General features: G+C 47.0%; 1 protein-coding gene across 1 annotated transcript; it reads left to right on the top strand.

Annotated features, from left to right (window-relative positions):
- Nucleotides 1–2,520: 2,520 nt before the first annotated feature.
- Nucleotides 2,521–25,558, top strand: LHCGR (luteinizing hormone/choriogonadotropin receptor). Its single transcript, XM_054168029.1, has 11 exons — nucleotides 2,521–2,766; nucleotides 8,806–8,877; nucleotides 13,584–13,658; nucleotides 15,833–15,907; nucleotides 16,566–16,640; nucleotides 16,735–16,812; nucleotides 17,993–18,061; nucleotides 19,253–19,327; nucleotides 21,704–21,889; nucleotides 23,000–23,080; nucleotides 24,316–25,558. Exons 1-11 carry the CDS (start codon nucleotides 2,609–2,611, stop codon nucleotides 25,556–25,558), a joined length of 2,187 nt encoding a protein of 728 aa, XP_054024004.1. The 5' UTR covers nucleotides 2,521–2,608.
- Nucleotides 25,559–27,401: the final 1,843 nt, after the last annotated feature.

The following is a 27,401-nucleotide window of genomic DNA, read 5'->3' on the forward strand; positions in this document are numbered from 1 at the left end:
TTTACTCTGTGATTTTTTCCTGGATACACTTGAACTGGATGTACTCTGCTCCGGTGAGACCCCACCTTGACTACTGCAAAGAGTTCTGGTGTCCCCACCAGAAAAAGGACATAGAACTGTTGGAGCAAGTCCAGAGGAGGGCCATGAGGCTTACTGAAGGGCCAGAGCACCTCTGCTGTGAGGATAGGCTGAGGTAGATGGGGTTTTTCAGCTTGGAGGAGACTCCAAGGAGATGTTAGAGCTGCCTTCCAATACCTGAGGGGACCCTACAGGAAAGCTGAGAGGGACTTTTCATAAGGTTTTCTAGCAATAGGACAAGGGGGAATGGTTTGAAGCTGAGGGAGGGCAGGTTTAGACTGGATCTCAGGAAGAAGTTCTTCAGTACGAGGGTGTCGAGACTCTGGAACAGTTTGCCCAGAGAGGTTGTGGATGCCTCCTCCATGGAGGCGTTTAAGGCTGTGTTGGATGAGGCCTTGGCCAACCAAGTCTAGTTGATAGGTGTCCCTGCCCATGGCAGGGGGTTTGGAGTAGATGAGCTCTGAGGTCCCTTCCAACCAAAGCCATTCTACGATACTATGAAGACAGGGGCAGCTTTTGATGATGTCCCCATACTCTTACATTTACTTTGCAAATCCTGCTCTGGGGAGCAATTGTCTTTTTTGGTGGGTTGCTCCATCATGCCCATAAATAGGGTCCCAATTTCTAGAAGCTACAGTTGCAGTAATAAATAATAATAACAATAACACAGTTACTTGGAAAGCAGCCCCTTACAAAATGAATGGACCTCTGTGAAGATAAGCAGCCCTAAAGAACATGATTACTTCCTCCACACAAAGGCTATAATTGATCATAAAATAACAAGTCACACACTCTGGAATGCCTCTCTTTGATCACTCAGCAGGAAAATTATAATCCTTCATCAGTGATATAGCAGCTGTGTGTGGAGCCTTAAGAGAGCATTTGACAGGGACATTTGTATCCCAACCATTCCCATCCACTGATGAGGCTGCAATAGCTGCTCAAAGAGCATTCGCCCCATTAAAGGAACTGTGGCAGATTTCCCCTCAGACACAAGCCCTCAAAGTAGTTAACAGTCAGACAAATGGCACCTTCCAGGGCCCACACCTCCTCCAGCTCAGCTTTCACACAATGCAGCCTGATGCAGAGGCTTTGCATGGACACCACTGGCCAAGTAAAGCCTCTCAACAGAGTCAGAGAATGGTGGGGGTTAGAAGGGACTTTTGTCCAACCCCCCTTGCTAGGGCAGCTTGCATGGGAACATGTCCAGGTTCAGATCCTCATCTCCAGAAAAGGAGACTCTCCACAACCACTCAACACCACTCAAAGTGTTTTCCTTATATTAAAGTGAAACCTCCTCTGTTCTAGTTTGTGCCCATTAGCCCCTTGTCCCATTGCTGGCCACGACTGAAAAGAGCCCAGCTCCATCCTTCCAAAGGAGGGCTGCAAGGATGATCCAATGGCTGGAGCCCCTCTGCTATAAGGGGTTGTTCAGCCTGGAGAAGAGCTGCCTTCCAGTACCTGAAGGGATCCTGCAAGAAAGACGAAGAGGAACTTTTCATAAGGGTGTCTAGAGACAGGACAAGGGAGAATGGTTTGAAGCTGAGGAAGAGTAGGGTTGGACTGGATCTTAGGAAGAAGTCCTTCAGTATGAGGGTGATGAAACTCTGGAACAGGTTGCCCAGGGTGGTTGTGGTTTGCCTCCTCCCTGGGGGTGTTCAAGGCCAGGCTGGATGAAGCCTTGAGCAACTGGGTCTAGTTGAGAGGTATCTCCACCCATGACAGGGCACTTGCATCTCTGTGGTCCCTTCCAACCTCATTTGTTCCATTATTCTTTTGACTTCAACCTTTTTGATATTGATTAGCATTTAGCTGAACCTCTGGGAAAGGAGAGTATATCTTGTGCTACCAATCACAGAATGACAGACTGGTTTGGAATGGACCTTTAAAGGTCAGCTATTCCAACCTTGCTGCAGGGAGCAGGAACATCTTCAACTAGATCAAGTTTCTCCAAGCCCTGTCCAATCTGACCTCGAGTGTTTCCAAGGATGGGGCTTGTACCACCTCTCCATGACCTTCACCCTAACTCCATCTAAATTTCCCCTCTTTCCATTTAAAACCTTATTCTGTTGCAACAGGCCCTGATGATAAGCTTGCTCCCATCTTTATAGGCCACTTTTAACCTCTGAAAGGTCACAATACAGTCTTGTCAGAGTCTTCTCTTCTCCAGGCTGAACAATCCCAACTCTCTCAGACTGCCCCAGCCTTCTGTCCAGTGCTGTGACCTCCTCTGGACCATGCCCTTGTGCTGAGGACTCCAGAGCTGCACCCAGCACTGCAGGTGCAGGGACTGAGCAGGTGACAGGACTCATGGAAACCAAACTCCGTGAAACCAGCCTTCACCACTATCAGGATACAGGACAGCAGCCTGACCGCGGCTTCCCCACCGACGGAGGGCAACGAGCCCGCCCCGGGGCGGGGGGCGGGAGGAGCCCGGGGACCGTGGCCGGCGTCTTCGCGGGATGTGGAGCGGCAGAGGCGAGAGGAGTCGAGGGGAGAGGAGCGGAGAGGCGAAGAGGCACCAGCGGCCATGGTGCCCGCACTGCTGCCCCTTCTGCTGCTGCTGCTGCTGCTGCCGCCTCCGCTGCCCGCGGCGGGCGGCCGCTGCCCGCCCCGCTGCGCCTGCAGCCAGGCCGCCCTGCGCTGCCTCTCGCCGCCCCAGGGGCCGCTGCCCGCGCCCGCCCGCGCGTAAGTACCGCGGGGGAGACGGCACCGGCCGCGCCGGTTGCGCCTCGGCCGCTCCGAGGGGGAGTGGGTCGGGAGGGGGTGCTGCTCCCTTCCCCATGTCTTGGGAAGTGCCGTCGGGAGTCGGGCAGTTTGGATGGGATGCTTAGAGGCTGAAGCGCTGGCCGGGTGTCGGAGCCTGCCGGGCGCTGGTGCGAAGAGAAAGCCTTGCAAGGAACGGGAAGCAGAGGGCTTGTTTCACCCCCTACTCCTCCCCTCTAGGACGAAGATGCGCATCTTGTCGGGACGTTTTCTCGGCTTCCAAAAGCACGTGCCACATGCCACTAGCCTCAGGGACAGATCTCAACTTTCTGTATTCTCCCGCTGCGGGCAGGAGGCAAAAAGATGCTTTTCCTATTCCCAAGTAGTGGCGTGGATAACTTTAGAGGAACCCGATGAAGCAGTTGATATTTGGTCGTCAATCTTCTAGGCGTTCCCTGGCTGGTTGGTTTCTTTTCTCTTTCACAAAGCCGGACTGACTTTGACCCTCTTCACCCAAATCTCCTGCAGTTTAATGAGCCCTATATTAAAGCAGCAAAATCCCCTTACCAGTGCTCTCTGCCTCTTCTGGAGGTCCAGCTCATTGACATTTTAGGGGCTAATCTTCCCTTTGTCCACCCTTCCGTAGTGGGGGGAAAAAAACAAGCAGGTGTGAGTTTTGCCAGCTGTTTGGGTCTCCATGGGCTGCTCATCAGATCTTTCTGCCTGCTACTCCTCTTGGAATTAAGGTTAAAAACAGGGAATCACAGGCCTTCCCTTACCCCCACGCCATACTCTTAAGATCATGATGTAGCAGACCAGACCGAAATACTCGATATAAGAAGGTATTCTAGTGTTGTGATGTTCATGGGCTCAGTTACAGCACTGATCTAAACACTGGTGGCGTCAAAATAAGGGATTACACAACCCAACAGATAGCACAGTTGCTGTTTTGAGGATCCTTTGGTTATCTGCACACAAATGAAGCCTTATTATGCCCCTTTTGGGAACAAAGCCTGTGTTTTCTATTTTCATCTCATTTGTTTGTAAATTTCATGTGCTCTTGAAATTCCCCAGGGATGATACTATCCCCTCATCTCCTCTTCCTTTGTCCAGAACTGAAGAACTGATAGGAGCCAGAAATACCAATTTCAGTTAGTCTAGAACCATCTGAATCATTTTTCCAAAGCCAGCTTATAGAAAGTACTATCTCCTCCCCTTTCTCCTAATAATTACCTGAGAAAGCAGATCCTGTGGATGCTAAAGAGACTCTCCATAGTTATTGCAACAAGCACATTTCCTCCCTGATGTTTGTACGTCAAGGATCCCTGCAGCAACAGAAACAAGTGGGAGGTTAATTTTTTTAATGGATTTAGCATGTTTATTAGGATGATGCACATCACAGCCCAGAGAGGTTATCAAAAGGTCTACTTATGTGTTGCGGTGGTGGATTTTTCCTTTCTTTCTTGGCATACTCTTTTATTTTTTCATTTTCCATCTATCATCTTAGGAGGAAACAACATCCCAACTTCAGTGATCAGGTTAGGAGAGAAAATGGTCTTATGGCTGTTGGCAGTTAGGTTTCACTTAGGTCAACAGGGCTAGATGATGGGCAAAACTAAGAGAGGAATTCCTCTCTTCTACCTTTAATATAACCATCTTTTATGACTGTACCCAAAGTCCAGCTGTTAGGCTGGCTGTAGAAAGCAACTATGCAGTCAGAAAATAACCCAACCAAAATTCTGATCAATACTCCTGCAGAGAAAACATTTACACTTAGATGGGAAAAAAAAAAAAATCCATGTCTTTCAGCCTGCATTTGCAGACATAGAATCATAGAATCACAGAATGGTCTGGTTTGGAAGGGACCTCCAAAGGTCATCTAGTCCAACCCCCTGTGTAGTCGGCAGGGACATCCTCAATTAGATCAGGCTGCCTAGAGCCTTGCTGAGCCTCATTTTGAGTATCTCCAGGGATGGGGCCCCAACCACCTCTCTGGGCAACCTGTTCCAGTGTTCCACATGCCCAGCTCCTTCTAGTTCCAGGCCAAATCCAACCTGATTTACATCGAGTCTGGAACTATTCTAACAAATTTCCATTTCCATTTAATTGAGAGGTGTGTGTGTTGATAGTTTTTGTTTGCCTGTTTCATTTTTTTAATAGAAAGTGTACAATTACAAAGCTGTACTGATGAACTTAGTCACTGCCCCTGCAGGTCTGTATGTATTCTTGCTTTGTTTTAGTTCCTACTGAACTTGGTTTACTTTCCTTCCACGTCTTTGATATTCATACTAGTGTCTTCTTCCCTGCTTAGCTGTTCTCTCCCTTTCTCTGCCCCCTCTCCCCTACTGATACAGCTTTGCCAGCTTTGTTAGTAGTGACTCCTTCTCTTTCCATAATCCACTGATCTTTTGAGCTCTCTTCTCCCCTGTATGAGACAAAGCAAGAGACATTTCCCTCCTCATAGTCACATCTGTACCTGTATGCAGCAGATAAATTGCAGTGTAGTGCTGGCAATAATAATTTGAGGGTAGGGGTGGGAAATGCTGTTCCAGGTTGTTCCAACACAGTTCTTTCTGTTAGTTCCTTGAGAATACAGAAACCAGACCTCAGAGAAGTCCTTGTTACTAGAAGAAAATAAACAGCAATATGTAAATCCAGCTATAGCCAAGTAATTCAAACCCTGATGCTGAAATGCGCTGCATTTCCAAATGTGTTTTCAGTACTTTGCTATATCCCCAGTGTGCATCCTGTAGGGAAATCTCAGCCATTTTTCTTTACCAAGTTATTCTTGCCATGTCATGTTATTGCTGAAACAGTTTTCAGAATGATTAGACTTTCGACAGGTTGCAGAAGGATGTGTTTTATACAGTCTGGAATTGACCACATTTTTCTCAGGCTCCTGGTTTTAATCTGGACATTAGACAGACACTATAGAAGCTCCCATTATCCAGACACCTTTATTGTGCCATTTTAGCTACAGCACCTATGTGTCTTCTTAGTCTCAGCAGGGACAATCCTCGATATCAGTCCAGGCTGGGGGATGACGAGATTGGGAGCAGCCCTGCAGAAAAGGACTTGGGGGTGCTGGTGGGTGAGAAGCTGGGCATGAGCCTGCAATGGGCACTCGCAGCCCTGAAGGCCAATGGCAGCCTGGGTTGCAGCAAAAGAAGCCTAGCCAGCAGGTGGAGAGAGGACATTCTGCCACTGTGCTCTGGTGAGAGATGAATACCTCTGAGTTTCACAATCAGAGAAATCAATAGTTCATTCCTGCCAGGAGCTGCTTGAGTTTTGTGGTGTGCTGTCAAAGCCATCAGTCATGTTCAATAGCAGAGACTCCAACACGAGGTAAGGCCTCACTTTACTTTGCACTTTGGGAAGATTTAAACTTGCAACAAGCAGCTCAAAACTCAGTTAACCTAAATGCTTATGCATGTGCCTGCCCGGGGCAGAGGGTTGGAACTAGATGATCTGTAAGGTCCTTTCCAAACTAAACCATTCCATAAATCTACATACACAGGCTGGCTTGTACTTGGCAAGCTGAAGGATCTGCAAAAGGTGAGCATAGGAGGAGACATCTAAATGCAAGGTTTGAGGTACAAAGCACAAAGTGGACAAAAATAGGGATGGGAAAATACAACTTTTAGGTGAACCTAAGATGTCTTTATTGGTGTGGACCTGCCTGTGCATGACACACCAGTATTTCAAGGCTTAAGAAAGAGGGCTGCCTTTTTTCCTTGGCTCTTGCTGTTTTGTGAGGTGCTTAATGGGACAAGGTAATGTCAGTGCAGATGAGTTCACAGTTCCAGCGATCATGGTGAGCTCAGGAGAGTTAAAAAACAAAACCCAATGAAGTTGAAATGCAGAATGGATTAAGGGCTGTCATGCAATTTAACTACTGTAGCTATTAAAATGCTGGGTCATCCCACTTAAATTTAATGACTTAGCTGAAACTTGGAGCACCACTGCCAAAGGCTCTCTTCAGGCAGCAGGAGTGGGTCACTGACCCACATGTTACAACCACTACACTGTTAATAGCCACATCACAGAGTGGCAGGAGCTTGTTTGGCTGAAGATTTTTATGTAAGTAAGCCAAGATCTGTTTTAATCTTTGCACTTTAAGGTATGCTCAGATTTCTTTGGTAAATCATAACACTTTCCCCCAAAGTTATGCTTTATTTTGTAAGCCACCCCAGCTGATGCTGCAGTTATGCAGAGGCTCCTACTGCCAGGGTTACAGAGCAACAATTTCTCAGCTTCTACTTTCTACTACTTCCTGAAGTTGTTTTACTTTTGGCTTGGAGTATTTAACTTACTATAAGGTGGCATCACCACCCCTGGTGGTGCTCAAAAAATTTGGGACATGGCATTGGAAGAGGCTGCCCTGGGAGGTGGTGGAGTCGCCATCCCTGGCGGTGTTCAAGAAATGTGTGGCCAGGGTTGGTTGATGGTTGAACTCTGGGATCTTAGAGATCTTTTCCAACCAAAACAGTTCTACGATTCTATGGTTTAATGGCCACGGTAGCGTCAGGTCAGTGGTTGGACTTGATGACCTTAGAGGTCTTTTCCAACCACAACAATTCTCTGACTACTCTTTTGTCCCCTCAGGGGCAAACACATTTTTCAAGACACATGACTTAGTTTCATTTCTGGTTTCCGCAAACCTCACACAGAACACTCCCGCATCCATCTAGAGACAGGCATGACCCATTCACTTCCTTAAAACACCCCTAATTAGGTAGGGATCTATTGTTGTTTCCAGTTCACAGACAAGGCAGTCAAAATGCAAAGGAAGTAAATGCTGAAGGTTCCACATAAACACAAGGAGGGTGTCACTTTGAGGGTGGCAGAGCACTGGAGCAGGCTGCCCAGTGAGGTTATGAGGTCTCCAACTCTAGAGGCATTCCAAATCCACCTGGAGGTGTTCCTGTGTGATTAATGCTGGGTGACCCTGCTCTAGCAGGAGGTTGGACAGCATGATGTCCAGAGGTCCCTTCTAAAACCCCCCCTCATTCTTTGATATGTCCTAGATCATGCAACTTGAACCATAGCTAGGAAGTGACTGCCAGGCTCCATAGTACATCTGGATTTGTAACCTTGTAACCCCCAAGACATACAGGTGGCTGACAGCCTGCCATTTATATGGTGTGGGCATGATATGTGTAGATATAAAACCACATATTTATAAATGTTTGTAATTGAATACATTTTTAATTCTTAGATGAGGCCTTGAGCAGCTGAGTCTAGTTGAGAGGCATCCCTGCCCATGGCAGGGGGGTTGGAGCAGATGATCTCTGAGGTCCCTTCCAACCTCAGCCTTTCTGTGATATAGAGGATTATAACAAAGCAAGCAGGTTAAATGAGTAGGATGGAAACCTTTCAGCCAAATTAAAATACCCCTGAGGGGTGGTGGGGGTGTGCATTATAAGGATGGGAAACAAAAATCTCTGACTAGATACTTGTGATTACAAAGCAAAATGTTTGCACAAAGATAAGGTCTTCAGGTATGTTAAATATTTTCCTATGGCCATTATCAAGGAGAGTGTGGTCAGTGGCTAGATAAATTGGCAGGTTAAAGCACTGTGACTCAAATGCAGAAGAGAATGGTAAAATGCAGATCTGTCTCCCACATCATTAATTTCTCGGGCAGAGTAACTGAAATATTGAAAAAGGGACATCCACACTGGCTCTTAATCAACTAACCATACTGATGCAATTTCTTTTCTTATGAATACATCTGTAGAAGTGTAGCAGCCCACTTCCATCAGGCTATTCATTTACTTCATAGGTTCTGCTTATTAATGGTTTGACAGTGATTAGCCTCAAATTGATGTTGCTGAGGAACCGAGCCAATATCCTTTGAATTCTGTTTAACTGAGGTCAGTGGTAAATGGATCAGGCCACAGGCTTACAGAGAACTGCAGGTGAAATGAAGCGGCGCTGTGCTTTGGTGATTTTCTTCTGGTGTGTAAAGAAGGAAACCCCATGCCTCACACTCCTCTCCTCCTCCTCTTCATTTTTCAGATTGTTTACTCATCTCCCCGTAAAAGTAATCCCATCACACGCCTTTGAAGGACTGAGGGATGCTTTCATCATGTAAGTTGACAACATTTTCCCGAGGGTTCTCCTTAATTTCATGAAATGTCCTTAATGGAATGAAAACCTTATCATGAGACAACAGTGTGCGCTTGCAGCCTGCACCCTGGGCCGCATCAGAGGCGGTGTGGCCAGCTTGATGATCTGCCCCTCTGCTCTGGTGAAACCCCGTCTGTACCGCTGTGTCCAGTTCTGGTGCTCCCAGCATAAGAGGGATGTTGATCTGCTGGAGCAGGTCCAGAGAAGGTCACAAAAGTCATCAGAGAGATGGAGAACCTTCCCTATGAGGACAGGCTGAGAGAGTTGGGGCTGTTCAGCCTGGAGAAGAGAAAGCTGTGGGGAGACCTTAGAGCTGGCTTCCAGTATGTGAAGGGGCTACATGACAGCTGGGAAGGGACTTTTTACAAGGGCTTGTAGTGATAGGATGAGAGGGAATGGACTGAAGCTTGAGGAGGGCAGATTTAGACTGGAGATTAGGAATAAATTCTTGACAGAGAGGAAGGGGAGACACTGGAACAGGTTGCCCAGGGAGGTTGTAGATGCCCTCTTGCTGGAGATGTTAAGGTCAGGCTGGATAAGGCCTTGCGTGACCTGGCCTAGTTGAAGGTGTCCCTGCCCATGGCAGGGGGGGTTGGAAGCAGGTGGTCTTCAAGGTCCCTTCCAACCCAAACCATTCTATGAATCTATGAATTTCTTGCTCCAAATTCTGTCATGAACCTCCATCCAAAATTACATCTTTTTAGAATAAGTTGAAGATGTGTTGCTAAAACATCCTATTAGGGGGGAAAAAATGAACAGTGGGGAACAATACACATAGCATTTCCTTCCTTAAGGGCAGTATATAAAAGATTCTTTAAAAAAATACGATTTGCAACAGTTAACAGATCACAAAAGGAAACAGTAAACATATTGGAGAGAACTGGATACCGCTGATGATTCACAGATTGCTGTGATCAGGCTGCCCCGGGACACATCAAGGCTGATCCTGAATGTCTCCAGGCACAGAACCTCTACCACATCCCTGGGCAACCTGTTCCAGTGTTTCACCACTCTCATTGTGCAGAACTTCCTCCTGATGTTCAACATAAATCTGCCCTGCTCCAGCTTCAAACCATTGTTCCTCACCCTATCACCACAGGCCCTTCTGAACAGTCCCTCCTCAGCCTTCCTGTAGGTCCCCTTCAGACACTGAAATGTAGCTATAATACATGCTTTTGACTGGTAGAGGAAATAGATTTTCTCACTCACATGCTAGCTATGGCATTCTGTCATCAGACATTTATTTAGTATCCAAGTAAGATAATTCTTTGGCATTTTGTACCAGGAGATGAAATTGGCAGTGGGGATAAGTAGGACTGAACGCTTTCTTGGATCTTTCAATTTACAAGTACTGTAATTTTGTACTCTGAGGTCTGTGTTGCTTCCCCTCCCTTAGCTCTGTAATCTGATTTGTGTCAGATTCAGACCACAAGGCTCATCTGACCACCTCTGCCCTTATTGTTGTTGTCCCACCTGAAACACGGCAGGCTGGGGTCTCCATTATTGATTACTTTTACATTTATCTGCATTGAATGGTCTCTAAAAGACAGTTGATGACACACTAGTGCAATGCAGAACAGGGGAATGATCTTCCTCATAACACAAACAATGCCACTTTCTTTTTAAGGTCCACTTCTACATCTCTTCACCTACGAAAAGCACTTAGTGCATCAGATCTTAAAATATGCATTGGCTGTTACCTAATTTATTTAGGGGGAGCAGGAAACCCCCTTTGTGGTGCATTCTTAAAGGATAAGACTTGAAAGATGAGGATAATGCAAATATCTGAGTAGACTCACCAGGACTACTTTAGCTTTTAGTGCTCATTGGTTAAACAGTGTTGGCTGAATTATAAACTTCAGTGTTCCTGTAGCTCTGGCAAGTGGAAAATAAGCTAAGTTCTGCTGCATCTATTCCACTGCAATGAAGTGCCACGGTACAACCCAGTGGTGCTGTATTCTTGCACTCACTTGCAGCTTAATGATTAATGAGAACTTCACCAATTTCAGAGGGGAGCCCGACTTCAATCTCCCATTTCTCCTACCTGTGTCACTTGAGGCTAAACTTTCCCACACTGTATGTACCTGCTATTATTCACAGAGAAGCTTCTGCTCATTGACATTTTCCCTTCCACAAAGAGAATTTAATTCATTTCTTTGTATCCTTTTAATGTATCTCTCCACATTAAGAGTGCAAAAATCATTGTATTTGTCTGAGGTAAACCTATAGAATGTTTCATAGTTGTCTTGAAGTGCAGAGTTACTTTGAAGAATGCATACCTTCAAATGATCAATCTCTCAATCATGTACTTGTGCAACTCCTCACCATCTGCAAATCAGGTGATCAATTGTTCTCACTGCCACAAGTCATTCCAGCATATAGAAATGGTAAGGCAGTTGCAGACAGGAGGAATGTGTCCAGATTTGTAGAGAAAGGCAACAAAGCTGGTGAAGGGTCTGGAGGTCGAGGCTTGTGAGGAGCAGCTGAGGAAACTGGGATTGTTTAGTTTGGAGTAGACTGAGGGGAGATGTCATTACTCTCTGCAACTACCTAAAATGAGGTTGCAGAGGGGTGGGGATCTGTCTCTTCTCCCTAGGATCAAGTGATAGAACAAGAGGAAATGACCTCAAATTGCACCAGACTGAAAGAATCAGGTTGGACTTGATGATCCTTGGGGTCTCTTCCAACCTTAGTTACTGTGATACTGTGATACTGTGAATTGGGGCTGTTCAGCCTGGAGAGGAGAAAACTCTAAGGGAACCTTAGAGCTACATTTCAATATCTGAAGGGGACCTACAGGAAAGCTGCGGAGGGACTGTTCAGAAGGGCTTGTGAGGATAGGATGAGGGACAATGGTTTGAAACTGGAGCAGGGCAGATTTAGGTTGGACATCAGGAGGAAGCTCTGCACAATGAGAGTGGTGAAATACTGGAACAGGTTGCCCAGGGATGTGGTTGAGGCCTTGCCCATGGAGACATTCAGGATCAAACTTGATGTGTCCCTGGTCAGCCTGATGTAGTTGGAAGTGTCCCTGCTGACCAAAAGAGGGCTGGACAAGATGACCTTTGAGGGTCCCTTCCAACCCAATGCAATCTGTGAATCTATGCATCTTGACTCAGTATACGAAGCACTATGAACATTAGCTACAACATCACCCCTGCAAACAAATAGTCCAGCTGAGTGAGGCAGGACTAGCAACAGGAGCAAAAGGCTCCCAGGTGTGAGGCTCTTTCTGGTTTCCTAAGTGCAAAGATACTTCATAGAATCCTAGAATGGCTCAGGTTGGAAGTGACCTCAGAGATCATTTACTCCAACTGCCCTGCCAAGGGCAGGGACACCTCTCAACTAGACTTGATTGCCTAAGGCCTCGTCCAATCTGGCCTTGAACAACTGCAGGGAGGAGGCATCCATGACCTCCCTGGGCAAACTATTCCAGAGTCTCACCATCTTTGTACTGAAGAAGTACTTGCTAAGATCCAGTATAAACCTACTCTCCCTCAGCTTCAAACCATTCCCCCTTGTCCTGTTTCCAGACACCCTCATGAAAAGTCCCTCTCCAGCCCTCTTGTAGGATCCCTTCAGATACTGGAAGGCAGCTCTAAGGTCCCCCCAGAGTCTTCTCTTCTCCAAGATGAACCACCCCAGCTCCCTCAGCCTATACTCATAGAAGAGGTGCTCCAGCCCTTGCATCATCCCTGTGGCCTTCCTCTGGACTTGCTCCAACAGCATTGTGGGGTCTCAGCAGAGCAGAGTCAAGGGGCAGAATCCCCTCTCTTGCCCTGCTGCCCACACTCCTCTTGCTGCAGCCCAGCACACAGCTGCCTTCTGGGCTGCAGGAAGGCACTGCCAGCTCATGGGGTGCTTCTCATCCCCAGGTCTTTTCCTTCAGGGTTCCTCTCAACCTGCTCTGCACCCAGCCTGTGTTTGGGCCTTATTCCAGAGGCTGGCATTCCCTTTTGCCAAGACAACAAAAGGCTAGTCTTTCTCAATTCTCCTTGCAAGGGCTCTCAAGGTTTCTGTGGTGAGGCATGGACACTGCTGCCAAACCAAAATTGGTACAAAGGGATGAACAACTATTTCTAAAAGAACATTAAAAAAGGGCACTCATTTGGAGTACTGTAGCCAGTTCTGGGCTCCCCAGTTCAAGAAAGACAGCAAAGGGTTACAAAGATGATTATGGGACTAGAACATCACTCTTATGAAGAAAGACTGAGGGGCTTGGGGCTTTTTAGCCTGGAGAAGACTGGGGGAGATCTTACCAGTGCTGATAAATACATAAAGGGTGGGTGTGAAAAGGATGGGGCCAGGCTTCTTGCAGTGGTGCCCAGTGACAGGACAAGAGGTAATGGGCACAAACTTGAACACAGAAAGTTCCTTCTAAACATGAGGAAGAATTGAGGGTGGCAGAGCACTGGAACAGGCTGTCCAGAGAGGTGGTAGAGTCTCCATCTCTGAAGTCAATCAAAGCCTGCCTGGATGCCTTCCTGTGCAGCCTGCTCTAGGTGACCCTGCTCTGGTGGGGGAGTTGGACTCTATGATCTCCAGAGCTCCCTTCCAACCCCTATCATTTCCTGGTTGTGTGAAAAGAAGAAAATGCAAATTGGAAAGCTGATTTCTGGTGTCTTACTTGTTCATGTCTTGCTTTGTGCCTACCTGTTTCATTGCAGTGAAATCTCGCAGAGCGATTCCCTGGAGAGGATAGAAGTGAGCGCATTTGACAGCCTCCCCACGCTGTCTGAAATGTAAGCATCAGTTCAGAGTCACCAAGGAGTAAACAGTCTGAGGAGAAGTATTCTTGGACCAAATCTTCCTCTTTAACTTCGACTGGCTTTGCACTAGATCTGTGATGAGAAACAAAAGTGCCATGTAGAACGGGGAGCCCTCTTTAAGGTCTAGCCTCGGAAACTGAGATCGAACAAAGACATCCTGACTTCACCTACCTGAAAGGACCTTGTGGAGAGGCTGTGCTGGTCTCTGCTCACAAGTCACTAGTGATAGAACAAGCGGGAATGGCCTCAAGCTGCCACTGGGTAGGTTTAGACTGGACATAAGGAAACATTTTTTCACAGCAAGAGTAGTCAGGCATTGGAATGTGCTGCCCAGGGAGATGGTGGAGTCACCAAGCCTGGATGTGTTTAAAGGTGGTTTGGATGTTCTGCTTGAGGCTATGGTTTAGGGGTGAACCTTGCAGAGTAAGGTTCTGGGTTGGACTTGGTGATCCTGAGGGTCTTTTCCAACCTGAATGTTTCTGTGATTCTGTGATCCATGCCTAATGTCCCACAGCTTTCAGTGAGCACGGTGGCAGGAGCAGAGCTCTGCCTATTTCTGCCAGCACTGTTGAGATTTCTAAGCAGGGAAATTATTTGAGATGACAACAGATGAGGAAAAATTTTCCTTTTTGAAGATGAGGATTTAAATACGGCTGCTTAGTATGCAGAGCACTTTCTCAGAGTGCTAAAATATTACTCAAACAGAACATGTACTGATTTTAAACTTGACCTGCACAGGCGTCTGAGAGGGAGAGAAGCAAGTTAAAAGCAATGAATAGGAGAATGCTCTGAAATATTTAGTGAAATTGGAAACTATAAATCTGGTTCAATATCTCATTACTGCCTCCTCTTCCCCCCCCCCCCCCCAACCCAGCATGATCAGCCAGTGGCTTAAAAGTGGTGCAACTGAGGGAGGACAAATCTATCCCTTCCCCCCCCACACACCCCTTTTATGTGAACTCCATTGAAGCCAGTTACTCACATAAGCCAGAGATACAGATTTATCCAACTCTGGCTGAGTCCAATTTCCACAAAAATCAGTAGTGGGTTTAGGGAAAGAATAAAAGGGTTGACCCTGTGCATTTACCTTCATAGAATCAGAATTGTTAGGGTTAGAAAGGACCTCAAGGATCAGCCATTTCCAACCCCCCTGCTATGGGCAGGGACATCTCACACCAGATCCGGTTGCTCAGAGCCACATCCAGCCTGACCTTAAAAACCGCCAGGGATGAGGCCTCCACCACCTTCCTGACCAACCTGTTCCAGTGTCTCACCACCCTCACTGTCAAGAGCTTCTTCCTAATCTCCAATCTAAATCTGCCCTCCTCAAGCTTCAATCCATTCCCTCTCATCACTACAAGCCCTTGCGAAAAGTCCCTTCTCAGCTTTCTTGTAGCCCCCTTCAGGTACTGGAAGGCTGCTTTAAGGTCTCCCTGGAGCCTTCTTTTCTCCAGGCTGAAGAGTCCAAACTTTCTCAGCCTGTCCCCATAGGGGAGGTTCTCCAGTATTTAAGGCCAGGTTGGATGAGGCCTTGAACAACCTGGTCTAGTGGGAGGTGACCCTGCCCATGGCAGGGGGGTTGGAACTAGATGACCTTTGAGGTCCTTTCTAACCCAAACTATTCTATGAATCCATAAGGGATGATACACAGGGATCTCACTGTGGGGCAAGGACAAGGCATGCACACACGTACACAAAGCTCAGGCTCCTTGTTCAGCCTCACCTCCAAGATCACCACGGTGGTAGCACGCATGTGCCGCTCAGCCCCCATGGTAAAGCAGCAGCTCGCTGTGTTAGGCACACCACAAACCCAGAACAGTTAACCCAACAGAACTGGCAGGTGACAGCAAAATGAGCAGGATATCCATAACAGATCATCTCAGCTCAGTGAACCGTGAGGATTCAGGAGCTGTTAACCTTTTATCAGCTACCTAACAATGACAGCTCAATTTCATTTCCAGTAGTGCTGCAGAATGCACTGGGGGTATGTCTGTATCAAAACCTGCTGCCATTTTCTGCACTTGACTGTGTCCTGACAAGGCCAATCACAAGCAGAATTCTTGTGACCCCTCCCCCACCCCCCCAAGTACCTGACAATTAAACTAATTTGAAAAAAAAATTAACATATTTTTTCCCCCTCATTACAGATTAATCCTGAATACAAAAAATCTGTTGCACATCGAGGATGGAGCATTCAGAAACCTTCCAAGGCTGAAATACTTGTAAGAAAGAGTTTTGCTTCTTTTCTATTTGCCATTCTTTAACCTTTTTTTTTTTCTATGCAAGAGTAGAGAAATTACAGAAAGAACTAGAATGAAACCAGAAGTTTCTCTAAATCTTATGAAGAGCGACTGAAGGAGCTGGGGCTGCTCAGTTTGGAAAAGAGGAGGCTGAGGGGAGACCTCATTGCTCTCTACAACTACCTGAAAGCACCTTGTGGAGAGGCTGGTGCTGGTCTCTTCTCACAGGTAATTAGTGATACAAAAAGAGGGAATGGCCTCAAGCTGCCACTGGGTAGGTTTAGACTGGACATTAGAGCAGGGTTAGACTGGATCTTAGGAAGAAGTTCTTCAGTATGAGGGTGTTGAGACTCTGGAATAAATTGCCCAGGGAGGTAGTGGATGCCTCCTCTCAGGAGGTGTTCAAGGCCAGGCTGGATGAGGCCTTGGGCAAGCAAATCCAGTTGGGAGGCATCCCTGACCTTGGCTAGGAGGTTGGAATCAATGATCTCTGAGGTCCCTTCAAAATTAAGCCACTCTAGGATTCATATATGACACTAATCTTTTTAATGAATTGTTAAAATTGTCCCTGCAGAGCTGCCTCCTTGTCTCCTCTTTGCTAACATTTTCTCCTGTAAAAAGGAATTCTGCTTTTCTCCAGGAGCATCTGTAACACTGGGATAAGACACTTTCCAGACCTGACACAGATATTCTCATTAGAAGCTCATTTTATTTTGTAAGTAGAGACCCAAGCTAACCCAGCCTTGAGTCTTTTCTGTCTTGTTCCTGGACCACTGACAAAACCACCTTTTTTCCCTTCCCTCCCCAAGGGAGCTCTGCGATAACTTGCGTATGACAACGATCCCACAGAACGCTTTCCAGGGGATGAACAATGAATCACTGACACTGTGAGTAAAATGATCCTAGCTGCAGTTCCTCTTGCAAGGATAACACTTCTGCTTCAAAGTAAGCAGGCAGACTTTAGAAACATCTTGAAGTTAAACCCCCCCAAAAAAAATGTATGTCCATGTCATGAGTTCGGTTTTGAAAGGCTTAGGAATTAGCAGTGTCCTTCAGGCAGAAGAGCAGGAGGTTACCCAAAAGCTAACTTCACTGAGGAAAGAAAGGAGGAGGAGGAATCCAAATCCTTATCTTCCATGCAGTCTTGTTTTTAAAAAATACCATCAACAGACCTCCAAAGGCTGTGCTGGAGCCAAAGTCTCTCTTCTACCCTCAGGGATGTGGTTTCTTGAAATAGTGCTTTCAGGGACAAACTAGACTGATACTGCTGATGAGCATCAGCTGCACAGGGACTCTCTGAACAGGAGAAAGAGAGAAGAAATTGCTACAGAGTACTCATGCTTGTTCTGCCCCTGATTTCTTCTGACTCAGTTTATGTTGATTCCTCTTAAGTCTCCACACACCATACTTTCCTTCTTAGCAAACTCTGGGTTCATTGCCACAGCCACCTGAGAGACTGGAAGGTTAGAACCACAGAATCACAAAATGTCAGGGGTTGGAAGGGACCTCAAAAGTTCACTGAGACCAACCCCCCTGCCAAAGCAGGATCACCTAGAGTAGGTTACACAGGAGCATCCAGGCAGGTTTTGAATGTCTCCAGAGAAAGGGACTCCACAACCTCTCTGGGCAGCCTGTTCCAGGGCTCTGGCACCCCCACAAAAAAAAAAAAGTTTTCCCTTCTGTTTGTGTGGAACCTCCTCTGCTCCAGCTTGCACCCATTGCCCCTTGTCCTATTAGTGGACATCAGTGAGCAGAGCCTGGTTCCTTCTTCCCAACACTGACCCTTTACTCCCATCCCTCTAACTGTTAAGGGCAACACTGAGATTGCCCAGGGAGGTTGTGGATGCCCCCTCCCTGGAGGTGTTCAAGGCTAGGTTGGATGAGGCTTTGAGCAACCTGATCTAGTGGGAGGTGTCCCTACCTGTGGCAGGGGGGGTTGAAAGTAGATGATCTTCCAACCCAAACCATTCTATGAATCTGTGAGTCCAAGCTCCAAAACCTGTACTATATAACATAATCTCATCTTTTCCAAATCCTTTTCCCTTTCACCTTATTTTTAATCCTCAGCAAACTGTATAAAAATGGACTTGAAGATATCCACAGCCATGCCTTCAACGGGACAAAGCTCAATCAACTGTGAGTATGTTTCCCCTCTTCAGTACTTTTTATAGGTAGTAACTATAGGCAGTAAATACAGTAAGTAGTACAGTAATATAATAATAAAGATGGTAAATAATAGATGAAATACAGTTAAAGGCTCTTCCTTCAGCCTCACCGGCTCTGCCTTTGCATTTCCTGCTACCCATTAGAAAGTGTTGTGTTTCAGTCTCACTCCAACTCAGTTACTGACCCTGCAGCACATCCTGCTTTTCCTGAAACACCATCCCTTAGTTTTGATGAGAAAAGCTTATCATTTTTCCTCAAATTTAATACATTCTTAAACTTAGCAGCAATAGTGGAAAACTGGAAACAGTAGCCCAAACCAAGGGACCTACATTCTGTGTCTGCAAACAACAAATAGTTTGTAATTTACTTTCGCCTGCTCTGGGACTCAGCCTCTTGGTTTGGCCAAAAGTTTTGTTGCATTCTTGTATGCTGCTGGCTGTCCTGGTTTAAGTTAGAATAAATTGGAAATGATCAGAATTTAAGTGTAGATGATAACTCCAGTACCTGAGAGTGGCTTACAAGAAAGACAGGAAGGGACTTTTTACAAGGGCATGTAGTGATAGGATGAGAGGGAATGGATTGAAGCTTAAGGAGACCAGACTTACAGACTGGAGATGAGGAAGAAATTCTTGACAGTGAGGGTGATGAGACACTGGAACAGGTTGCCCAGGGAGGTTGTGGATGTCCCCTCCCTGGAGGTTTTCAAGGCCAAGTTGGATAAGGCCTTGATCAAACTGATCTAGTGGAAGGTGTCCCAGACCACGGCAGGGGGGTTGGAACTGGATAGTCTTTAAGGTCCTTTCCAACCCAAACCATTCTATGAATCAATAGTTTGTAATTCACTTTCACATGCTCTGGACTTAGCCTTCTGGTTTGAGCAAAAACTTCTGATGCGTTTCTCTACACTGCTGCTTGTCCTGGTTTAAATTAGAAGATATTTGAAATGATCAGAATTTAAGTGTAGATGATAGTAGTCTAGTGGCATCAGGGAGGGGAACAGTTGCATGAGGAATAAAAGCACTGTCAGGCCAGATGTTGCAACAGCAGCTCTGACGGGAGAAAGGTTTGAACTAGTTGGGGAGAATAAACTAAATAAGTAAAGAACAAGAAAAGGTTTATTTTAAAGAATACATGTAAAGAGCGTTATGTTTGATTCCACAGAATCCTGAAGGATAACAAGAACCTCAGGCGGATACACAATGACGCCCTGAGAGGGGCCACAGGACCAGATGTCCTGTAAGTAGCCAGCACTCCCTCACGGGGGTTTGTGGGTGTCCCATGGGAAAGCTGCTGTGCTGTGTAGGCTACATCATCCCAGCTAACACGGGCTCCGAGTCTGGAAGAAGACTTCATCTCTTATCCTCTGCCTTTAAAACGGAAATATATCAACAAGATGCCATGAAACATGCCTCTGCTATGAGGATAGGTTTTTCAGCCTGGAGAAGAGAATACTCTGGGGGGATCTTAGAGCTGCCTTCCAATACTTGAAGGGATCCTACAAGAGGGCTGGAGAGGGACTTTTCATAAGCGTGTCTAGAGACAGGACAAGGGGGAATGGTTTGAATCTGAGGGAGAGTAGGGTTAGACTGGATCGTAGCAAGAAGTTCTTCAGTATGAAGGTGGGGAGACTCTGAACAGGTTGCCCAGAGTGCTTGTGGATGTCCCTCCCTAGGGGTGTTCAAGGCTAGGTTGGATAGGGCCTTGAGCAGCTAAATCTAGTCTCCTCCTTGCCCACAGCAGGGAGGCTGGAGTAGGTGATTTTAGAGGTCCCTTCCAACCTAAGCCGTTCTGTGATACTATGAAATCACAGGGTGGAAGGCTCAGTTTGCACCATGCCAAATGCTTATCAGCTAGTTCTAGCATTGCCATTGACCTCCACCTCATAGATATTTTGGCCTTTGCTTTATCTGTGTTTGATGCTCTTGATCCTTCCCTTGTGCTTTACATTCCGGCATTGCAAACTAAGATCTTTTGGTAGGATGACTACAATTTTACTATTTATTATTTGAGAATTTGGTTACAAAAATGAAGTAGCTGATTGCATGCTAGAAGCCTGTGCTGAATAAAGCACATTATCATCATCCTCACGCTTTATTAATCAAGTACTTGCTGGCTGGCTGCACTGCATGTGACTCCATGCATGAAAACACAATGGGTGGTTCTGTAAATAGCACTCTGTGCCAAACTTGTCATTCTGTTCCTTTTATTGGTGCCTTACAGTACAAGGCATTACTAATGCTACTCACAGTTGTAGCCTTTTTCCCCCCTGTTTAATGACCTACCCTTGAAAATCTTTAGCTATGTTGATGGCCTTTCCTCACACAAACAGTCCTCTGAAGGTACTCTAAACCAAACTGCTTAAGCTTGTTGTGGCAAGGATTCTTGTAAGTGTTTCAATTAATAACCGTTTCATTAAAACACCTAGAACAGCCTTTGAGAGTTAGGCAGAGAGAAGGGAGGTTGTCCCACCTGTTAGCTTGCTGGAGAGTGCCATTCACCAACTTTCTCTCCCTTTCTCTGGCCTAAAGCACATCCTAGGCTACATCAAAAGGTGCATGGCCAGAAGACCAAGAGAGGTAATTCTGCCACTCTGCTCTGCTCTGGTGAGACCTCACCTGCAGTGCTGTGTCCATCTCTGGGGCCCTCACCACAAGAAGGACATGGAGCTGATGGAGTACGTCTGGAGGAGGGCCACAAAAAGCATCAGAGGGCTGCAGCACCTCTCCTATCAAGACAGGCTGAGAGAGTTGGGGCTGTTCAGCCTGGAGAAGACAAGGCTCCAGGGAGATCTTACAGTGTCCTTCCAGTACCTGAAGGGGCAAAGCTGAGGAGGGACATTTGACAAAGGCAGGTAGCACTAGAACACGTGGCAGTGGTTTTAAACTAGCACAGATTAGGCTTAGATTGGACATTAGAAGGATGTTTTTCCACAGTCAGAGTTGTGAAATACTGGAACAGGTCGTCCAGGGCTGTGGTTGAAGCCCCATCACCAAAGACATTCAAGATGAGGCTTGATGGGGCTCTAAGCAACCTCATCCAGTTGTGGATATTCCTTCTTGCTGTAGGAGGGTTGAACCAGACATTTAAAGGTCCCTTCCAACCCGTGGCATTCTAAAGAGCCACCCCTCCCTCCATGCACAGTAGCTTGCAAATAAGGACATCAAGGCACAGCCCCTGGAGCAGTGGGTTTCGGTTTCTCCAGGACAGGGGAGTTTCTGGGCATGCTCTTACCCTGCTGCCCTGTACTTTCACAGACCATGTTTCTGAGCTGGGCATCAGGTGCTGAGGCAGCTTTGCAGATTCAGAGCTTGGTGAAACAAGAAGTCACTGTTACCCTGCAACGCTTTAGTTGTATTTTGATAGATATATTTTGATCTTAGAAAGAAGTTCTTCACAGAAAGAGAGATTGGCCATTGGAATTGGCTGCCCAGAGAGGTGGTGGGGTTGACACCCCTGGAGCTGTTTAAGAAAAGACTGAATGAGGCACTTAGTGCCATGGCCTAGTTGATTAGTTAGGGTTGGGTGACCTGTTGGACTTCATGCTCTTAGAGGTCTCTTCCATCCTGGTTGATTCTGTGATCTAAAGAGAGGAATGCTCTCTTTATTTCACAGGGATATCTCCTCAACAGCACTGGAATCCCTGCCTAGTTATGGGCTGGAGGCCATTCAAGTCTTAAACGCAACATCATCTTACTCCTTAAAGAGGCTGCCACCCCTGGAGAAGTTCAGCAGTCTTCTGGAAGCTGTTCTCACCTATCCAAGCCACTGCTGTGCCTTTCGAAACCTAAGGACTGAAAAGTAAGTCCAAATAGTACATTGTGCTGCACTGCTTCACAAGCTGGCAATTCTGCTCCATTCAGCTCATTAGCTTTGCTGATCCTTTGAGTTAGAAGGATGCTGTGGTATGTAGCAAGCCCTTGCACAAAATGACAGATCTCTGCTAAAGCCAGGAAAATGATATATTTGGTTTAAAACAGGAGTGGATCCCATCCTGTCCCCAGCATCTGACAGCAGGAACTTTAAGTATGCTTAAAACTCTTATTTTCACACATTCAAAGATTGCATCAGGTTGGAAAGGACCATCAAAGGTCATCTTGTCCACCCCCCCTGCACTCATCAGGGACACTTCCAACTAGAGCAGGCTGCCCAGGGACACATCCAGTCTGATCTTGAATGACTCCATGAACAGGGCCTCAACCATATCCATGTGCAACCTGTTCCAGTATTTCACCACTCTCATTGTGCAGAACTTCCTCCTGATGTCCAACCTAAATCTTCCCTGCTCCAGTTTCAAACCATTGCCCCTCACCCTATCATCACAAGCCCTTCTAAACAGCCCCTCTCCAGCCTTCCTGTAGGTCCCTTTCAGATGTAGGTCTTCCTGCAGCCTTCTCTTCTCTAGGCTGGACAGCTCCAGCTCCCTCGCTCTGTCTTCATAGAAGTGGTGCTCCAGCCCCCCGATCATCTTGGTGGCCTTCCTCTGGACACCCTCTAGCAGGCCCATGTCTCTCTTGCACTGGTGGCCCCAGACCAGGACACAGTACTCCAGGCCAGGACATTCAAGATTAAACTCCATGTGGCTCTGGGCACCTGGGTTTAGTTGGAGGTGTCTCTGCTGACTGCAGGGGGGGGTGGATAAGATGACCTTTGAGGGTTTCTTCCAACCCAGTGCAATCTGTGAATAGCCAAGCTGAAAGACCATACTTACACTGCCCATGAGGTGCTACCTACTGTGGTAGTATTTGAAACCTCCTCCCTGCTTCCAGAGGTCTACAGGAAGGTTCACACTGCCAGGAGTCCAACTCTAGCTTACTTTGTGTGTTGGTGAAGTTTCATCACTTGCAGACAAGATGAGAATTTAGCCAAAATCTAAAGTGACACTCAACTTTCTTTTCATCCTTCTTTCAGACAAAATTCCTTGCTTTCCATTTTTGACAATTTCTCCAAAGAGTGTGAAAACACCATGAGGAAACCACCTAATGAAGCATTGTGAGTACCTGTCTGCATACAGATGCTGGAAGTGGCCAGTTCAGACCTCCTGCTCCTGCTGGTGCTGTGATTTCCAGCTGCCAATTCAGTTGCACAGTGGCAATTTCACTATCATTAAACCAACATTTTTTGGGTTTTGTTCAAAAGAAATCTAAAAGAGATACAATCTTGCGAGCTTTACTCACTCCAGCTTCAGTTCTGAATTTGACTTTCAACTCAGCAATTAAATAGTTAAGAAAGCTTATGGCCTGCAAGGAGACTTTCCATGGCCTGGAGATAAGTGCAGTTGTTTGTGATTCAGAGAAGAGCTGCTAGTCTTAATACAATTTTGCCTACATAACTTATAATTAGAAGTCTGTATGCCAGCAGTTTTCCACGGTAGAACTAGAATCCCTGAGTTGGAAGTGTATTGACCCTGCACAACCGGTTTACCTCTTCTGTGTCCTAGAATCCTCAGGTTAAAAGGGACCTCAGAGATCCTCTGTTCCAGCCTGCCTGCCATGAGCAGGGACACCTCTCAACAAGACTCAGCTGCTCAAGGCTTCATCCAGCCTGGCCTTGATCACCCCCAGGGAGGAGGCATCCACAACCACTCTGGGCAGCCTGTTTGAGTCTCACCATCCTCATACTGAAGAGCATCTAAGATCCAGTCTAAACCTACTCTCCCTCAGCTTCAAACCATTCCCCCTTATCCTGTCTCCAGCCACCCTAATATAAAGTCCCTCTGCAGCCTTCCTGTAGGCTGCCTTCAGGTAGTGGAAGGCAGCTCTAATGTCCCCCTGGAATCTTCTCTTCTCTAGGCTGAACAACCCCAGCTCCCTCAGCCTGTCCTCATAGCAGAGGTGCTCCAGCCCTTGCATCGTCTTTGTGGCCCTCCTCTGTACCCACTCCAACAGCTCTGTCTTTCCTTATCACCAGACTTCTGTTTGACAGAGGACACAGTCTCAAGCTGTGCAGGGGGAAGTTTAGGCTTGATCTTAGAAAGAAGTTCTTCACAGGAAGAGAGATTTTCCCATTGAAATGGGCTGCCCAGGGAGGTGGTGGAGTCAGCTTCCCTGGAGATGTTTAAGAAAAGACTGAATGAGGCATTTAGTGCCATGGTCTAGTTGATTAGTTAGGGTCAGGTGATCTGTTAGACTTGATTTTGGAGGTCTCTTCCAACCTGGCTGATTCTGTGATTTTGTAACAAACAGTTCGCTTCTCTCTGGGGGGATTGGGTTTTTGAATAGCTACAGAGATGACTCTTCCAACACATCGGTGTGGCCAGAAGAGAAGAATCTGTACCCGTTCACAGCAGATGAGGAGCCCTCCCCTTACAGCTACTCAGCCATTTTTGATGACAGCGAGCTGACCGCCTTTGACTTCGAGTACGACTTCTGCCAGCCTAAAATACTCACCTGCACCCCGGAACCGGATGCCTTTAACCCCTGTGAGGACATCCTGGGCTACGGCTTCCTCAGGGTCCTCATCTGGTTTATCAACATCCTGGCCCTCGCCGGCAACTTCACCGTGCTCCTCGTTCTCATCACCAGCCACTACAAGCTGACCGTTCCTCGCTTCCTCATGTGCAACCTCTCCTTCGCCGACTTCTGCATGGGGCTGTACCTGCTGCTGATCGCTGCCGTGGACGCCCAGAGCAGCGGCCAGTACTACAACCACGCCATCGACTGGCAGACCGGCGGTGGCTGCAGTGCCGCCGGCTTCTTCACGGTGTTTGCGAGTGAGCTCTCCGTCTACACCCTGACGGTGCTCACCCTGGAGAGGTGGCACACCATCACCTACGCCATGCAGCTGGACCGCAAGCTGCGCCTGCGCCACGCCGTGCCCATCATGCTGGGGGGTTGGGTGTTCTCCCTTCTCATAGCTGTGCTGCCCCTCTTCGGGGTCAGCAGCTACATGAAGGTCAGCATCTGCTTGCCCATGGACATCGAAACGGGGCTCGCCCAAGCCTACATACTGCTGATCCTGGTGCTGAACGTCGTCGCCTTCGTTGTCATTTGTGCTTGCTACATTAAGATTTACATAGCCGTTCAGAACCCAGAGCTGGTAGCTGCCAATAAAGACACCAAGGTTGCCAAGAGAATGGCCATACTGATCTTCACAGATTTCACCTGCATGGCCCCCATCTCCTTTTTTGCCATATCTGCTGCCTTCAAGGTCCCTCTCATCACAGTGACCAACTCCAAGATCTTGCTGGTTTTATTTTACCCTGTCAACTCCTGTGCGAACCCCTTCCTCTACGCCATCTTCACCAAAGCCTTTCGAAGGGATTTCTTTCTGCTGCTGAGCAAGCTTGGCTGCTGTAAGACCCGAGCAGAGCTTTACAGGATGAACTATTTCTCTGCTCACGTCTCTAACTGCAAGAATGGCAGCTCGGCCACAGCCCCCAGCAAAACCTCCCAAGGGCTGCTGCTCTTGTCAGCCTTGGAGAAGCCATGTCCTGCAGTACCAGACAAGACATCTTGCAGTGGCAGTTAAGCCAGAGTGCCACTAGATGTGGCACTTCGAAAGGTCAGGTGAAATTATTCTAGTGACTAGGGAATATTTTCTATCTTGAGCATTGCACAACCAATAAAAATGCCAGTCAGTAATTCTTATGCAACCTAACTGTTCCGATGGTCAAAGTGGTATTTTCCCTGCTTTTCTTTTGTAATTATAGGCCTGGATGGTGACTGCAAGGCAACACTTTTTGGGGGGAAACCAGAGTAACCCAGGAGTAGTCAGATTGCTCTTTCACACAATCACAGAATGCTAGGGGTTGGAAGGGACCTCAAAAGATCATCCAGTCCAACCCCCCTGCTAGAACAGGAGCACCCAGGGCAGGTCACACAGGAACACGTCCAGGTAGGTTTTGAAAGTCTCCAGAGAAGGAGACTCCACAACCTCTCTGGGCAGCCAGCCTTACGTTCACATGGAACCTCCTCTGCTCCAGCTTGCACCCATTGCCCCTTGTCCTGTCACTGGACATCACTGAGGAGTGGGTGTCAGGATGAAGGTGCCAGGCTCTTTTTGGTGGTGCCCAGTGATAGGACAAGGAACAACAGGTACAAGCTGGAACACAGGAGGTGCCACCTCAACACGAGGAGAAACTTCTTTACTGTGAGGCTGACGGAGCACTGGAGCAGGCTGCCCAGAGAGACTGCGCAGTCTCCTTCTCTGGAGACTTTCAAAACCCACCTGGATGTGTTCCTGTGTCACCTGCCCTAGGTGATCCTGCTCTGGAAGGGGGATTGGACTGGATGATCTCTAGAGGTCCCTTCCAACCCCAAGAGCAATCCCAAAGGCAACCCAATCCAACAGCAGTTCAAAGCTCTTGTGAGACCCCACTGTGTCCACTTCTGGGGCCCCCAGCACAAGGAGGACATAGAGATGCTAGAGCGTGTCCAGAGGAAGCCACAAAGATGATCAGAGGGCTGGAGAACATCGCTTGTGAAGACAGGCTGCAAGAGTTGGAGCTGTTCAGCCTGGAGAAGAAAAGGCTCCAGTAAGACCTGGCAGCCTTCTAGTACCTGAAGAGGGCCTACAAGAAATCCAGGAAAGGACCTTTTTACAAAGGCTGGTAGTAACAGGATGAGAGGGAATGGATTGAAGCTTGAGGAGGGCAGATATAGACTGCAGATTAGGAAGAATTTCCAGTGAGGGTGGTGAGACACTGGAACAGGCTGCCCAGGGATGTTGTAGAGTCTCATTCTCTGAGATTTTCAAAACCCACCTGGCTGTGCTCCTGTGTGACCTGCTCTAGGTGATCCTATTCTGGCAGGGGGCTTGGACTCAATGATCTCTAAAGGTCCCTTCCAACCCCTAACAATCTCTGATACACATAGAAGGGAGGAAATAAGTAAACCCAAGACTTTTCATAAAGATTTAAATACATGCTAAAGCTTCCCATCCAAGTGACATTTGTAATTCTCTCTCGTGATGTTTGCTAAACTTTACCTTCTTTCTGGTGGAAATTTTTTGATTGCCATTTCCTGAAGTATCTTTGAACTGGTCCCACACAGCTCTTCCCATCACATTTGCAGCAATGTGTTTGCTAAGCTGTAAGCATCAGCAATCAAAAACATTAATACAGAAAACTATTCAGATCAAAAGCTCTCTCATCTGATTACTGCTCAAGTCATTGGCTAGCGCAATTAGCTCATCTGAGCTTATATTTTAATACACTTTTTCCACACCCCCCCCCTATTAAAATTAATTACTTCAGAGTTATTTAATTGTAAGTGTCTTACTAAAAGCTGTAAGTCTTTGCCAGCATTCATTTAAGAACACTGGAAACAAAATGCAGGGCAATTTGTGTATGCTTAGACAGAAGAAAAGGGAA

The sequence above is a fragment of the Dryobates pubescens genome, chromosome 2 (assembly GCF_014839835.1).
Source record: "Dryobates pubescens isolate bDryPub1 chromosome 2, bDryPub1.pri, whole genome shotgun sequence".
Classification (NCBI taxonomy): domain Eukaryota; kingdom Metazoa; phylum Chordata; class Aves; order Piciformes; family Picidae; genus Dryobates; species Dryobates pubescens.